General features: G+C 39.9%; 1 protein-coding gene across 1 annotated transcript in view; it reads left to right on the forward strand.

Annotated features, from left to right (window-relative positions):
* The window catches only part of MRE11 (MRE11 double strand break repair nuclease), a 434,841-nt gene extending 424,195 nt beyond the window's left edge, over positions 1 to 10,646 (forward strand). Inside the window, exon 20 of the mRNA XM_089655629.1 lies at positions 7,781 to 10,646. Coding sequence (XP_089511755.1) covers positions 7,781 to 7,834 — 54 coding nt within the window. The 3' untranslated portion in view covers positions 7,835 to 10,646. The remainder of the gene's footprint in view (positions 1 to 7,780) is intronic.
* Positions 10,647 to 18,205: the final 7,559 nt, after the last annotated feature.

The following is an 18,205-nucleotide window of genomic DNA, read 5'->3' on the forward strand; positions in this document are numbered from 1 at the left end:
TCGAGACCCGGGACTCACGATTCCGGGTCACATGATTGTTGTGATAACCTCTGATTGGCTATGACAGTGATTAGTCACTGTACAGCCCAGCCCCCTTGTTTTTTTCTCTCTCTACATTGTATGTCTCTAACTCCTGGCATAGAGAGAAAAAAAAATGTTAGTAAAAAAAGATAAATATTAATAAAATAAAAATAAAGAAAAAATACCTAGATCAAGGTTTGATCTAGTTCAGTGCCAGGGTTAGTGTTTGGTTCAGGGTCAAAGGTCAGGCTTTAAAAAAAAAATTTGATGTTAGTGTCAATGTCCATGTCAGTGTGTTTTTAGGTAAAAAAAAAAAAAAAAGTGCACTATTGTTTCTAGGCTGTACTACGGGTACAAACAACAAATAACATACACATTGATTATCGGTGTTAATGTCCCTTGTCACAGGAAAGCCGGCTATTGGTTTTCCTTTCCTCAGACAGTGACAGAGCTGAGGAAAGGAAATGCTGATAACCGGCATTTGTGTACATGTGATCAGCTGTGATTGGACACAGCTGATCACATGGTAAAGAGTCAACGTCATTGGCTCTTTACCCTGATCAGTGATGCGCTGTGCTCGCAGGTCATAACTTACAACCGATTGCTGCACACTAAGATCGGGAGGGCGTCATATGACATCCTCCCAGAACAAGAGCAGTCCTGCCTGGCAATCGTACAATAGGTTGGGCAGGAACTGTTTAACCACCCCTCTCAGATCTCTACATCATAGACACTAACCCTGCTGTGGTCCAAAATAAGAACTAGGAGGGATAATTAGATTCTTTGAGATAACATATTGGAAGTTGGCATAGTACTTTGAATTCCTGTATATTGTTTATTTAACCTAAATTATAGGCATAAAAATCACACAAGTATCTCCACCTCCACACAAGTATGCACACCAAGGATGTCAGTTTCCACAACTCAGGTTCTTGTACACCTCGTAAACATAAATTTGAAGATAGAGCTGGAGTCCAATAACAGTCATTTACAGTAGTTTGGTGAAAGATGAGCAATCTGGGACATCCAAATAAACCCAGCAAAACGTTAATTAGTCATAACTCATAGAAGTCTTTGGCTGAAACGTGTTAGTTCTCTGCTGGGTTTATTTGGATGTCCCAGAATGCCTATGTTTTACCAAATAAAGTTTTATGATAGATTGTTATCGGACTCCAGCTCTCTATTCAAATTTAGACTACCGTAAATTGTAGCTTTAATTCTTTTTTTTTTTATTATTATTATTTATTTGAGATTTGAGCAGATTTGTATTTAGCACTTCCAGACAGGCCATAGACGGTTTGTTTTTCGTCCGAAAGAATAATAAGAATACATTTTCGCGGTTCCTCCTCATTTTGTTTATCGGTCATGCTGGAAAATTCGTGAACGGATGTTTTTCGCAATCATTGGTGGCAACATCGGTTTACAGAATGAACGATATTTCAGTTTTCGGATGGAAAATCGGCCGATAAACGAACCTTCTATGGCCTGCATAAATCTGAACTCTAGGCAAACTTCTAAATACAGTTGTAACACACATGTGATTTGTCTTACCTGCTAATAGAATTGTCATTTTTTGATCCTCTTTTGTGATTCATACTCCTCTGCCAGACAGCACACCAGATATGAGACACTTTCTATGTTCAAGTGATTCTAAGCCCCTGTTCACACATGTGCGAATTCAAATGCAACACATTGATTTGCATGACTTGTAAAGTAACCTTGGGTCCTATTGTGGCCATTCCTTTGTTTTCTGAGCAGTGCGGTGCAGGTCCGGTGCAAATTACAGGCTCATTGACTTATATGGGAATGCTTCTAAAATCACACGTCATCATTTGTGAACACAATTTGAGCCTTGCCATTTTGCATCAGAACCGCATCTAAATCACACCTAAACCTCTGAACAACTACATTGGAAATTCGCACTGAAAACAGACTCGAAAATCGTACCGCACATGTGTGAACTCATGCTAAAGGCTGGAATTGAAAACAAACATGTTCTACTTACCTGCTGTTTGCAATGGTTTTACACAGAGCAGCCCCTATCCTCTCTCTTTTGGGTCCCCCGCTGGTGTTTCTGACTCCTCCCCCCCAGCCAAGTGCCCCCAAAAGCAAGCTTCTTGCTGTGGGGGCACTCGAGCAGGCTCGCTCCCCCTGTACAGGGGATGTTAGAATCTGATGCCAAGAAAGATTATGGTACCTGCAAACATATTGAACCTATTTTTAAAGCTAACTCCACCTTTTAGACAATGTTACTTATTAAGGGTGTAACATGGTGCCAAATTAACCTGCCTACCCTCAAAATGTCAACCGTGACAGCATGCAAAGGTTCTTCGGGCCCCACAGAAGCTGTCACTTTTGAATTCCTCTGACTGTGCCAGATGATGCCGTATCATTTATTCACAGAAATCAGAGAATTAATAAACTACTGATTTCATCTGCCAACCCCTCTTTAATTTGGAAGTTTTTATTTGTTTATTTAAAAAAAAAAAAAACACTTTTCTGCAAAGTTGGACATCTGCAGTTCTCGTCTAATGAGAATAACATCTAGGACCTTCCTTCAGGGTTCTACGCATGCACAGATGAGACAGCATGCATGGGTCTCCCAATAGATTTGTGCACATGCGTGGTTTGCGCAAGCATGCACAATGACTGGTAGCATGGATGTCTGAAAACTTCCCTATCCTAGCGCACACGCGGGAAATATCCTGCACTTGCACAGATGTGCTGAAGGACTCTACCAAGATCCAATGCCTCAGCAGAACCCTTCGTAGAAAAAGAGGGGGGGCAGGGTGACGGGTCAAACGGACAGAGGACTATTGAGCAAAATGTGGGGAAATCTTGATAAATGAGCCTTTGAGAGTTTTTGTTGCAAAATCTCTTTTCCTCCACACTTTTTTTTCCCCCAAGACTTTTACATTACCATAGTAGTAATTGTGTGCTGTAATGCGTGGCCAGTCTCACTAATTCCTGTGCCAGAGCTTGTAAACATTTAGCTTGATTCCAGGAAAATCAGCTTTCATTGCTGCACATTTAGGTAATTTAAAGCTTCAGTGATCCAGAGCCTTTCTCTAGTATTTTAAATCAGCTGTAAAAGTGGCAGTCTTTCATGCTCATAGTAATTAAATTAAAAGTAAATAAAACCAGCCCTTCCTGATCTGTAGTACTGGAGATTTGTGATGCTAAAGGATTTTCGCCATTAAAGAGAACCTGTTGTAGTACACATGATGTTAGGGAGGATAGTAAAAGGGCCAATTTACATTATTACAGTGCATCAGTGTGTGTGATGTTAGGTAACCCATTGAAATCAATGGGTTGCCAGTGCACCAAAGCTCCCCAAAAATCGGATGCATCGCTAAATTTGTAACATAAATCACCATTGTGCATTGTCTTAGTTTGTTAGGGGTGAGCAAGATGTGATGTGTGTCGGAGAGAGACACTGCATGCAGGCTTTGCTGGAACAGTGTGTAGGTCTAAGCTGTCCCAAAAATGTCTCATAACTGGCTAGGATATTTTTTTACTGTACTGTGCTGGCGCCAACCCCTGCCAGGGAAACTTTTGATGTGTTTGATGCAATAGTGCCAAATAAACTTGGACAGGAAGCCCTTAAATGCATGTTGGTATCTGGACTACCTCTCTGCAAGTTATACATTTGAATCTGACCCCTACAACTAAAAGTTAGGCTCCAACTGTACATTTGTACACTACCTTTCCACTGAGGTTTACCCACCTCTGCTATTAAAGGGAAGTAATGGTTTTGGTCAGTTTTAATTATGTATGTTTTTAGGTTTACAAAGCTTTAATCAGATGTTTTTTCAACATTTTTCTGTATTTGTTCATCCTGACCTTCTCTTTCTAAGAAAGCCCAAGACAAGTGAGTGGAGGTTACTCCACTACTCAAGGTTTAGGGTCAACCCACCATAAAGTGATCATTAAGTTTTGGTGGAGGCTGGTAAGATAAATTACTGAAGCTTCTTTCATCTCTCCAGGAGTTCACTGGTGAGATCATTATGCTTGACCTAACCAACTTTATTCTAAGCTGTTATCTCCAGGTATAATTAATTCTGCTGCTGAAATTTACATTAAATGGAGCTTTGCGGTTTACCATTTTAGTGGCAAACAGTCTGAAAAACGTCTAGGATGATGGCTGATTTTAGAGAAAGACATAGAAAACATGCATTATATTGACATAAGTATTGGGCCAGCCCTCCAAATCATTGGATTCAGGTGTTCCAGTCACCTCAATGGTCACAGGTGCAAAAAATCAAGCTCCTAGGCATGCAGACTGCTTCTACAAACATTTGTGAAAGAATGGGACACTCTCAGGAGCTCAGTGAATTCAAGCGTGGTACCGTGATAGGTTGCCACCTGTGCAATAAGTCCATCCGTGACATTTCCTCGTTACTAAATATTCCACAGTCAACTGTTAGTGGTATTTTAACGTAAATAAAGTGGAAGCAACTGGGAACAACAGTAACTCAGCCACAAAGTGGTAGGCCACGTAAAATGACAGAGCAGGGTCAGCTCATGCTGAAGCACACAGCACGCAGAAGTCACCAACTGTCTGCAGAGTCAATAGCTAAAGACCTCCAAACTTTGTGTGGCCTTCAGATTAGCACAACAACAGTGCGTAGAGAGCTTCATGGAATGGGTTTCCATGGCTGAGCAGCTGCATTCAAGCCTTATATCACCAAGTTCAATGCAAAGCATCAGATGCAGTGGTGTAAAGCACGCCGCCACTGGACTCTAGAGCAGTGGAGACGTGTTCTCTGAAGTAACGAATCCCTCTTCTCTGTCTGGCAATCTGATGTACATTTCCGATGAGAACGGTACTTGCCTGACTGCATTGTGCCAAGTGTAAAGTTTGGTGAAAGTGAAATTATGGTGTGGGGTTGTTTTGCAGGGGTTGGGCTTGGCCCCCTAGTTCCAGTGAAGGGAACTCTTAAGGCGTCAGCATACCAAGACATTTTGGACAATTTCATGCTCCCAACTTTGTGGAAACAGTTTGGGGATGGCCCCTTCCTGTTCCAATATGACTGCGCACCAGTGCATAAAGCACCATAAAGACATGGATGAGTGAGTTTGGGGTGGAGGAACTTGACTGGCCTGCACAGAGTCCTGACCTCAACCCGATAGAACACCTTTGGGATGAAATAGAGCAGAGACTGCGAGCCAGGCCTTCTCATCTGACATCAGTGCCTGACCTCACAAATGCGCTTCTGGAAGAATGGTCAAACATTCCCATAGACACCCTCCTAAACCTTGTGGACAGCCTTCCCAGAAGAGTTGAAGCTGTTATAGCTGCAAAGGGAGGGCCAACTCAATATTGAACCCTACAGACTAATATTGGGATGCCATTAAAGTTCATGTGCGTGTATAGGCAGGGGACCAATACTTTTGGCAATATAGTGTATGTATGTGTATGCATATATTTTTTTTTTTTTCCCATGAGGGATCACATGACCCTTGTTCTCAGCTGCATAAAGGGCTTAGAGAGCTGTAAGTGGAGACTTGCAGTGGGGAATGTCACCAGGAGGCAGAGAAACAGCAGTACACTGATTTTCCTAGTGCAGCGGGGCATGTCATGATGACTCCAACCATTGGAGTACAGGCATGCTGTGTTCCCAGATAGAATGCAAAGAAGAAAACTGACCACACTGAGATGAATTTGCTTCCATGCCTGGTGTGGTCAGTTTGAAATAGGCAAGAAGGGGGACTGGCGGGATCACCAGGTATTTCACACAAAATAAACAATACAAAGAGAACAGGATACTTTTCATACACAGGCACATATCAGGAATATGAAATGTTGGGGTAACATAAACTTTAACCAGTTCCACACCTCCCTATATCAGAAATACTGCTAGAGGGTGGCACGGGTGCGCAAACTCACGTATATATACGTGATTTTACAGTTGCAGGTAGGGGGCGCGCTGCTATTTGTGGCCTTGGTTGTCAATTACCGGGTACCAGCTGGTGATAACTCGCCGACACCCGGTGATCACCAAGTATCTCCAGTGGGGAGAGACCTGTATGTAAACAATACAGGTCACTCCCCTGTCAGCTCCTGCACACTACTTTGTATGGCTCTACATAGTAAAGCACACGCACAGCCCCTATAATGGAAACAGCACACAGTTAACCCCTTTGATTTCCCCAGATGTTAACCTCTTCCTGCCCAGTGCCATTAGTACAGTGTCAGTGCTTTTTATTAGCACTGATCACTGTATTGGTGTCACTGGGGATGTCAATGACACCAAGTTAGTTCCCCCCAATGTCAGAATGCCTGCCGCAGTCCCGCTATAAGTCGCTGATCGCCTCCATTACTAATAAAAATAAAATTCCCTGTCTTTTTTTTATTTACAGTGGAAAAAAATGTAAAAATGCACAGGCGAAAGTAAGCTCTATTTGTGGGAAAAAAAGGATATAAATTTCATTTGGGTGCAGCAGTGCATGACCGCGCAATTGTCAGTTAAAGTTTCGCAGCGCCGTACTGAAAAAAATAGCCTGGTCAGGATGGGGGGAAATCCTCTGTTGGGCAAGTGGTTAACGCACCCTCCTTACAAATATGGATCATTGGCGTTGATATGTATGCTTTGTGTTTTTATGGAAATTATAATAAATAAGGGCTTTCAATAGTTAATCCTTGGTTATATGTATATATCATCTGTATTTTATATCAACTGTCATTATTTACCTTTGAGAGCTTTAAGTCAAGCTCTTGATTCATGTTTTTCTGTATAATTTAGTCAATTTGGGGTTTGGCGATACCCTTGTTTATGAGTTTCATTAAAAAAAAGTATCATGTCAGATTGATGGGAACACTGATTTATTTATTTTTAACTATAGAACCAGGGACTCTGATGACTTAATTTGACACCCTCCCATTATATGATTCTGTTGTGTTCCAATACCAGATTTAGAAGTGACCGTGTAAATGTAACCAGTTTTATTGAGAACAAACTTCCCTCCGGTTAACTATATGGATTGCAAGGATTTTAGTAAATACATTTTTTCAGATTCCTACCTGTGTCTGTACTGAAGAAATTTTGTTTTGTTCCAAAATGTCCACTCTCCCACTGATTTCTGAATGGGAGGGTCAGCTTTTATTATGTAGTTTGTATTTTTTTGTAATGCTACTAGATTTCTAATGTTGGCAAAGGAAACAGGACCCCACCAGACACCATTTAATTATGCCATCTGTAGTGGCAAGCAGTATGTTGGATGCAACCTTTGATCTCATTTTCAGCTCCATCGTCACCAAACTTGTGTTTGAAGGGAGAGAACACATGCACATTTGTCAGTGTCATGGAAGTGGATTATAGTAGCAGAGGAGGCTCCTTTGTGGCCCCTGGTGAACACTATTGCTGTACAATCACCTCCTCCAGTCCACGCTTGGTCAGTTTCCATGGACTGTTCTTCAGTGGGATACAGTCATTTTTTGACATATGTGAATGGCTTGTTGTGTATGTGGTAATTGTTCTCATCCCAGTAGATATTCAGCAAGAAAGCTGATTCTGACCCGCAGACAGCTACAGTGCAGAGAACCTAAAAATCTATAGATGAAATGTTCTTTTCAAAATATGGAAAGCCAAGCATGTAATCCTATAAAGCCAAATAAATTATTAATGTGGGCTCTAAACATATTCTTACTGGATAAGTATTAGTATAACATTTCCTTCTAATTTAAAAGAAAAGCAAAGAATTGCAGTTGTACTTGTTCCTGGACTAAACCATGCATTTTTTTCTATCTTCTCCATAGGATGAATTTAACCCCTTCAAGAGCTCGACATCCTCTAGAAGGAACCGTCGATAGGTCTCATCACCAATCCACTGTAGTACTGTCTGTTTAGTCATTCTCTTTAATGTTATCAATCTAAATCTGTAGAGCATGGACTGCTACTGGAAGGTCAAGTGCCTATAATGAGACGTGATAATGGGGGTTGATGAACTGTATTGATTTCTTCTTCTTATGGTTCAGCCATGTGTGTCGGCATGGTGTATCAGTGAATCAAACTAATGTGTTTGTTTGACACTATGAAAAATTTCTTGGGAAAAAGAAACTACTTTTACCTAATGTTTTCTGTTATTATAGGCCACATTTTGTTTTCATTTTGCATAGAGTAAGGGAGGTTATAACCCCTGCCAGGTCTTTTGTCATCTCTGTCCCATTGATGGGATTTCTTTTCTGTCTCATAGCTGAGTGGAAATCCCTCCAAAGTGCGGGATCCCTGGATTTCACCAGGGTCACCAGAACTATTGTTCTCGATGGAAGATTTCCCCCCTATCACTGTTTTTTTACTTTCACTTTCAATGATAACGGTAAACAGGACAAATAGGGAGGGTGAATCTCCTGAGCGGAAACATAGCCAGCAATTGAAACCTGACTTGTTCCAATCCTTCTTCACTCTGTCCAAAACTTTAAAGAAAAGAAAAAGGTTTTGCCTTTAGTTATACTTTAATGCTTACAAGCCTGGTTTGCCAAGTCCACCTAAAACTTATATTTTTATTACTTGCTAGTCTCTTCTTGAACAGTTCAATGATCAGGTCCTCCTGCAGTTGTTTGTGCCTGGTCTTCTAAAGCAGGCTTTGTCCAGGGTTCTGTGGAACCCCAGGGTTTCTCCAAAGGTTACCAGGGGTTCCTTGAGCAATCTCTACTTCTGAGATCTGCAGCCACTAACACCAATTATCTTTTTAGCTATTTGTATAGGGGAAATTTCTGCAACTGACCAGCAATGTAAAAGGCATTCTGCTTACTGACCACCAAACGAATGTACCATTAGTTGTTGATATAGCATGTAATTGCAGGGGTTCCCTTAGACCTCAAAGTTATATTAAGGGTTCCTCGAAGTTAAGAAATATTGCTCTAAATTAGAACAAAGCCTTATGATGGTGTAACGTTTTGCTTCTGTATTCTGTTTACAATATTAGGTATTAATGGGGGGGCTGGTCATAGCAGTAGGTCAGAGTTAGGAATTCTGGTGTTCCCAAATTAGATAAGGCTGCACGTAATTCAGTTGACTAGCATCAGCACAAAATAGATTATCAGTTTTGGGAAGCGTTGTCTTTTAAAGGTTCATGTAAGTTAACCAATTTTGATGCCTTAGGCTGCCCACTCAAGTAATGATTTTCTTTTTAGGATTCTGGATTTTTAATAAGGTTTTTCTTAAAAGTCACAATTTTTATTATTTTGTACTCAAAACACTGTGAATCCCATAAAGTGCTATTTTGATGAATAAGAGATTTAAGAAACATAATAACTGATATGCTACAAATTGTATCTTGACCCTTCTACTTACCCTGACTCAGCTGTAGGATAAAGGACAAGAGTGAGATAGAGATAGAATCACATTTATTCCTGGCTAGTGTAGCAATTTAGGAGCACACAAGTCATAAAGAGTTAGCTAAGAAAAATGTAACCTTTGTCAAATTTGAGATTGGTCCTAAGCAAAGTAGCTGATGCTTAAATCTCTGTACACTGGATTGAAAGAGACCTCAAACATGAAGGTTCTAACTGTATTTTGCATCTCACAATATCTAGGATTTGGGTTATGTGAATATCACTGGAGGGAATCCAGGGCAGCAGCTCCTCCAGGAAGCGGAACTATTTCACAGCAAGACTACGAGCTTAGCTCAATGATAACCTTAGGACCTTAAACTATATTAATAACCTTTCACAGCATGACCAACCAGCCTCACTAAAATGTACAAACATAGCAGGTTAATTTTGTGAGTCAGTATCTGACAACAGTAAATGGACCTTTTTTAAATGTAAAGTGCTTAGAAGGGAATTATTATCTATATCATCACAGTTTCAGAAGTGGGCTGACAAAAGAGGGGGGAGAGGATTACCCCCATGGCCACATTAATGAGAGTTAGCAAAGCATGAGGGAATGTGCAGCGGTATCTCAAATATGAATAGATGTACAATGTGGATAGCCTCTATATGGGTGCTCAGTGATGTCACTCTCAGTTTTCTTCAATTTAACTTCAATTACTGTAAAGATAAGATAACCACTGAAATAAATGTCCTGTATGAAGCCGTTGCACTGTCTACTTCAGCTTTCTCTCCCACAATTCCATGTTATGATAATGATCACAGTTTTACCGTGAGACATGAAGGTCTTTTTTTTTTTTTCTGGGCCAAAAGTAGCCAGCTCTTCACTGAACAAATCACACCGTGCTTTCCTATATTCTGCGTACGTAGCAGATGCTCTTTCCGACAATCCACATTTGTCTGATAAACATAATATGAACATCTCACCCACTGTATTAGAGTTTTCCAAAAAAAAAAAAACTATGCAGCCTGTTTGAAACCTACTTATTCTCTGTCTACAAATAAGTTCAGGATGTATTTTCACAGTTCTGTTTTTAGAAATTTCCAATGTAACTGTAATGATTTGCAGGGATATCTGATGCATGACTCATTAAAGTGACCTTCAGGGCTAAGTAAATGGAGTTTTGTGTTTTCCTTCCATTTATATTGTCCCATCATTTCCCATTAGCTCTTTTTAATTTGTCTTTATGCTTGCTGCTTGTCTTGCAGGCACCAGAACAGAGGATGTAAATGGCTGATACTGTTCAAATTGTAACATTATTTTCATAATAAAGTTTTTTTTTTTTGCATACGTGTGTTTTTCACTTTGCTCTTTTTTATCCAGTTATCCACTAAGGAGCCTGTATATAGTGAAGAGTGAATACCGCTATTCCCTGGACACCACAGTGTTGACTCCACACTTTGCCTTCATTTTACTAGCTAATTTGAAAATATCTTTACGGGCTGCACTGTGGAGCCTAAAATACATATGTAAAGGAAAGCAAGGTGCTCTCCAAAGAGTTGACATTGCCTATATTAACTAAGTGCTGCAGTGACAAAGCAGATGGAGCCGCTAATACATCTTCAATAGTGGAACAACACCAACACATGGAATGAACAGATAGGAACGCTTTTATTAAATAAAAAAGATTTAGTTTGGGTGCCATAGTTTAGCACCTTCATCAGGTAGACAGGTTCTGAAAAAACTACATAATTTGTGTTTTAAAAAAAAGGGCTCCTATCTGAGCATTCAATGTGATAGTGACATTTTGCTATTGTGGCCTCAAAGTGCCCCATGAAGATTGATCCACGTTATGCTACCTCCTAGTCTCTAGGACTATAGCTGGTAACATACCCAAGATTGTAAGATCTGATCTGTTTCTGCGAAGAACTAACACTGGATGAGTGAACATGGAGAAAACAGAGAGGGTCTTGCTAGGACTGCACTATCCAGTACTAAACAGGAGGAGGACAGAGGAGATACCAAATAATATAAGTAAACAAGTTTTAGGGGCCCAAAACCACCACTGATGTCAGCCTATATCAGTACAATAATAACCAAATACAGTTCTTGGGTTTAGTCCGAACCCAGATGTTAGCTGTCATAGCTCAGCCAATGAGCTGTGGGTGGTTGATATCTAAAGGGGAATGGATGCTTGTGACCTCATTGGTCTAAAATAGCCATATTAGGTCAATGGTGTCCCAAGCATTCCTGCCTCTTTGTGTACATCAGCTGCAGGGTGGGAAATCTGCCTGCAGCTCATTGGCCAAGGAATGACAACTAACTTCTCAGTTGAGATTGAACCCAAGCTCATAATTCTTCAATACAGCAGAAAACAACATAGGTGGGACAGAACAAAAGGGTATATTCTCCCCACTCCATGGTAGCAACATGCATGTTCAGGCCATCTGAATGAAGCGGCAGAAAATGACTCCCTCCCCATTCTTGCTGACCCACGATTGGATGATCATTCTCATTTGTACTGTTCTTACATCCAACACCATTATACCACCTATGTCATTTGATGTTTCCCTGCTGCCACATCTTGTTACTGCATTCTTCTATAATGAAAGTTCAAACTGGAGGAAAAACTCCAAATTAATCTTCCTTCTGACAACCACACAACTATCCAAATCTGTTTTCCTGAGTTGTATTTGACTGTGTCTGATCCATTCTGCCTCCGATTCAATTACTCTTCTGTCCCAAGTGCACCTGACAAGTCATATCAATCTTGGTTTTCTGTGGATTGGAGTGATAGGGGACAGTAATACAATAACCTGCAGGACTTTATGCTCTGCCTCCTACCAATAATGTTTTGGTAAGTGAAGATTATTTCTTACCTCAAACTTTTCTCATTAGCTTTTTTCACAGATGAGTACATATAGCAAGATTAGCAATGGGTAAATATTCAGAGCAACGTCTACCAAAACTGCAAGAGTCCTCTTTCACGGAAGAAGGTCTAAATCTTTCCTATAGTTTCTGAAGTTATAGCTGTTTAGATCTTTAAAGTAATATTACAGACGTTTTTCTGTAAGATGCTTATAACTGGACTTGCATGCTCTTCCTGTTTCTTTTTAAAATTTTCTATATCTGTTCACACTGCTCATACTGTCTCTGGCCATGCTGCCTGACTTCAGGTACAGTATATGGGTGCCCCCCATACCTACCAGGACCTATGGAGTCCTGCTGGACTTTTCACTTTGTGCACGTTCCAGTTTTGAACTACAAGTTTGTATGCAGCCACTCCCAGTAAAACACACAGACAGGCAGCATGAGAGACATTCAATAAAATAAAACCCACGATCCTGTCATGAAGATCCTTGCTCAGATTGGGAAGTAAAAGAGCAGCATTTACTGAGAATGTTGATACGTTATCCCTTGCCTCCTATCAGCACATGTGCATGCAGCCTAATGGATGCCCCTCCCTGCTCCAGTACTGCAGGGAATTAGAGATGGCTGATACCAAGTTTTTATTATCTACCTGGAGTTCAGCTTTAAAGCAGATGTAAACCATAACTAGATGGCATTTAGTTTATATCCCAATATATTATCTATCCTTATATAGAAAAAAAAAACTTGTTTTCATCCTTTGTTACATTTTGGTGAATCTCCTGCAATCTCTTTTTCGACATGTATTCCAGCAATGCATTACCTTTTTCAAGGTGGGGATCTTGATAGTGACAACAGTGGCCTGTGGCTTCCCAATAGTACGTTGAACTGGACACTTGAAATCTCCATCAGAAGCACATGCGCCAGGGTAACAACACAGAAGTACAACTGGAAAATTATTATTTGCGATTTATATAGCGCCAACAGTTTGTGCAGCACTTTACAATATAAAAGGTGACAATGCAGTTACAATACAGCTCAATACAGAAGGAATAGGAGGGCTCTGCTCATGGAGCTTACAATTTTAAAGAGATGGGGTGGAGTGTTGTCATCCTATAACAGAACGTGTCTGAGCCAGAATCTTTATGGTAGGATCATAGGTGTTATTGATTTTTCAAGGCTGAAAATTATTTCTGAAATTATGTGATAAAGCTTTTATGAGAGTGGCAAACATCTGATTTTTTTTTATGAGGAGACAAGTAAAACCTTAGAGAAAGGAGTGGATGTAGTATACTTGGATTTTGCAAAACCGTTTGACACAAGTCTACAGGCTTGGAAAATTCTGTTTGTAAATGGATAGAAAAGACCATATTCAGAGAGTAGTGGTTAATGATTCATACTCTGAATGGTCTAAGGATATTAATGGTTCACCCCAAGAATCAATGTTGGAACTCATACTTTTTAATATATTTATAAATGACATAGGGTCTGGGATTAAAAGTACTATTTCAATGTTTGCAGATAACACCAAGCTGTGCAGTGTATTAACATTCTTACTGGATGTCTCCAACTGACAAATTGACCTCAATGCACTGGTTAAAGCCGGCCATAGACAGAGTGATATTCTTTTCTGCAACCATGGGTGGTGGCATGCTTTACACCACTCCATCTGACGCTTTGCACTGCACTGATGTGAGTCTTGGATGCAGCTGCTCGGCCATGGAAACCCATTCCATGAAGCTGTCTACGCATTGTTGTTGTGGTAATCTGAAGGGCACATGAAGTTTGGAGGTCTTTTGCTATTGACTCTGCAGACAGATGGTGACTTCTACCCACTGTGCGCTTCAGCATGCGCTGACCCCACTCTGTCATTTTACGTGGCCTACCACTTCGTTGCTCAGTGATGATGTTCCCAGTTGCTTCCACTTTGTTATAATACCACTAACCGCTGACTGTGAAATATTTAGTAGCAAGGAAATTTCATGTATGAACTTATTGCACAGGTGGAAACCTATCACGGTACCATGCTAGAATTCACTGAGCTCCTGAGAGCGACCCCTTCTTTCACAAATGTTTGTAGAAGTAGTCTGCATGCCTAGGTGCTTGATTTTATACATCTGTGGCCATGGAGGTGATTGTAACACCTGAATCCAATGATTTGGAGGGGTGTCCCTATACTTTTGCCAATGTAGTGTACATAGGTGGTCCATATAGTGAACCTGGGGTAGAATTATACACTTTAAGCACTTCCCGACCGCCTTATAGCAGATATACTGCTACAGGGTGGCACGGATGTGTAAAATCACGTATATACACATGATTTTGCTTTTCCGGGTAGGGGCGCACACCCTACCTGGGCCACCATTCACAGCCACGGCTGACAATCACCGGGTCCCAGCCGGTGATAACTCGCCTGTGCTTGGTGATTGCTGATCATCTCCGATGGGGAGTACTGTATGTAAACAATACAGTTTACATTGGATGGCTGTGCAAAGCAGTGTGATTACAGTGAAACAGACACAAGTAAAAAAGCACACAGTTAACCCATTGATCGCCCCTCATGTTAACTCCTTCCTGCCCAGTGCCCTTAGTACAGTGTCAGTTCTTTTTTTTTTTTTAGCTCTGATCACTGTATTGGTGTCACTGGAGATGTCAGTGACACCATCTCAGTTCCTCCCAGTGTCAGAATGCCTGCCGCAGTCCTGCTATAAGTCGCTGATCGCCTCCATAACTAGTAAAAAAAAAAAAAAAGTTCCAGTATCTATACTGCCATTTGTAAACGCTAAAACTTTCAGATAAACTATTTAATTTACACATATTGGGATTTTTTTTTTTTAGCAAAGACATGTAGCAGAATATATTTTGGCCTAAACTTATGACGAAATTTGATTTTTTAAAACTTTTTTACTGGACATGTTTAATAGCAAAAAGTCAAAAAAAAATTTTTTTCTCAAAATTGTCGATCTTTTTTTTTTAAAGCGCCAAAAATAAAAACCGCACAGGCAATCAAACACCAACAAAAGAAAGCTCAAATTGTGGGATAAAAAGGGCGTAAATTTTATTTGGGTACAGTGTTGCATGATCACGCAAGTGTAAGTTAAAATAACACCGAGCCATATCGCAAAAAATGGCCTGGTCAGGAAGGGGGGTAAATGCTCAGGAGGACAAGTGGTTAAGGTCATTACATAGGATAACGGGGCTCTCTTAAAGGATAAGTTCACCTTTTAACAAAAAAAAATAAATATGTGCATTTATTGTTTTTTCTTTGTGGAGCCTCTAAAGCATTGCATCAGTGATCAGCAGATGCAGGTCTCCCCCTAAAGTGGGAGGTGTCACCCGAGACTGAGGATATTAACAGCACCTCAGATTGGTATAAATTTTTTAACTCAGCGGGCCTAGACTTACTTAAATTTCTCATACTTAGAAAGAAGAAAAAATGTATTTATCTGGACAACGAGATTAATAAAGTACGAGACGAACTCACTCCTTTTATAGAGAAGGAGGAATACAGAACAGAATCAGATAAACTTGAATTATTTATGGAGAGTATTGAGAAAGTACAAAAGGCCAAAACACGTAGGAAATATGCACGAGACCATAAAGACTACTCTGAAAATCGGGTGTTTAAGTGGCAGGTGGCAAAGGAGGAAATAACAGGGATTCCAGCACCACCGAAACATAACATCACCCATACACCTAGACCATATAAAAATCCTCATAAATGGTTTGGTCCATCCCAGAGACGCCCTAAGAAACGCACTCAACATAGATCATCAATAAGACCACAATATAGAGATGAGTACCATACCAGTTAACAATAGGTATGAACCCCTACACTCTGTGACTGATGAGAATGTAGGCTCCAGAAATTATGACTGGTACCCTAAACAGGGATATAGGGGAAACCTATACAGGAGACCTGAGAATTACCAACAGGGTTATAATCAACGACAAAGGGCCCATATGATAACCAAAATGGTAACTCGTACTACGGTCATTGCGATTTTTAATATTTTATACACATAGATAAACATTTATTCCATGTTTTAATAAAGATTTATTATATATTTATTAATACTATGTATATTATATCTATTATGTTTATGTATATGAAGGATTTTTTATTTATTTATTTTACTTATCTGACCTATATGTTTACAACAGTGTTTTATATGCTCAATAAGTATGTTATTTAATGTATTATTATACATATTTTAGTGCCACCATTCACACCAGTCATTATTAACATTTAGAGGACCATGACATTATAATTGCACCTTTGTTGCAAGCGCCAACATTGCCTTTGTTGAATCTCTGCAATGAGTGTTATTCCCACAGAATTGCAGTTGTCATCACGGGGGAGTTTTTTCTGCGCATGCGTGCGGTTATTATTTTTTCAAATTTATTAAAATCCCAGTAAAATATATTTATGTTTTTGGTTGTAACATGGCAAAATGTGGACAATTTCAGGGGTATGAATACTTTTTAAAGGTACTATACATTCCACACTATTTAATTATGCTACCAAAATTAGTGTGTGCTGTAAATTGCCTCCAGCAGATCGATTTCTACCAATTTGGCACAGTGCCAAAAAATAGAGCGCAACTGAGCATGTGCAGAGTATGGTGATGTATTTTAAACAGTATAGGTACTTATTTTAAATGTTTTACATATCTATACCTTTTACAAGAGGCCAGCCTGAAGTGATCTAGCAGAACTTAATTTTCTGAGCAAAGTTCCACTTTAATCATCTCATGCTTGGCTCTTCTTCTCCAATACCTCCCCCTGCATACCAACGTAGTTCCAGAGGAGCACTTGACACATTAATGTGTTGCTGGCGTAATAAGAATACTCTGGAAGATTATCTACAGCACAATAACTGCAATACAATGGAAGCTTGTGCCTGGGTGCCCGAATCTGTGCTGTGCAGATATATAAATCATTAAAAAGACACATTTATATGAACCTATAAAACCAAACCTGCGTAGGGTTCTCTGCCTGTATTAGACTATTATTATTTTTTTATTCTCTTATTTCGAGTGTGAATGTTTATAGCAGAAAGGAAAACCTCCATGGGGCTGTGTATTTATTATACCATTTCAGTTCTTGTGCACAGCCAAGTTTACATAATTCCACAAGGAGGGTTTTTACTCTACCAAAAAATGTAAATCTCATCAGTTCTGTACTTGGCAGACCGTCTTAGTATTCCCTTAGTGTGTAGTTCAGAAAATGTTCATTAAGCACCAGCAGATGGCTTCAGATATATTGAACAGAGAAAAGTGCACAGGCCTGGTACAATATTAAAATAACCTTTATTTATATAAAAATAACATATTCCACTTAAAAATTGCTTTGTACATGGCCCTATCGTGTAGGAAGAGCAGTGATCAGATCTATTGGCTCTGTAAGTGGTAATGCAATCCATCACACTGCAGCAGGAGAGGAATCGGAGAATTGGATATTAGGAATGTTTCTTTTTTAATTGGGATGATGGCATTTGGTTAAGTTCCATAAGCCCAGCTTCAATTGAAGCGTATAATGAACTCACATCTAATGATAACCATGAGTATCCTGATTCCCAATCTTGGAGATTATGCCACTTGGTATCACTACTCAGCCATCTGATCATATTGCTTCCCTACTTCTACACCTCATCCAATCAGAGAGCACTTTACATTCATTGAGAAAAAGCAAAGCATTCTTTGTATGTCACCCATGCCAAACGTGACATTCTGTGTTCTGTAAGCAGCAGGGCAGCCACTAGACATAGGACCAGGAAGCAAGTGGAGATCACTGTAGTAGTGGTGACTAATACAGTGATTTGTAACTTCCACGGGAATCCCACAGGTATGGCACATTCATGCTTACATTAGCCTAAGCTGGGCCAATGTAATTATGTAAAAATATCTATGCCTGGAATTCAGCTTTAATGTCTCGTCTAGCAAGGTATTTTTATAAACATCCTGGATTCAAGGGGTTAAACAAGCTCATGGTGAGCTTGGTATCGATTTTTAGAGCCTGCAAAGAGCTTTTGGGCAATA

Source organism: Staurois parvus, unplaced genomic scaffold (assembly GCF_062004578.1).
Source record: "Staurois parvus isolate SC_StPar_1 unplaced genomic scaffold, SC_StPar_1.0 ptg000858l, whole genome shotgun sequence".
Lineage (NCBI taxonomy): Eukaryota > Metazoa > Chordata > Amphibia > Anura > Ranidae > Staurois > Staurois parvus.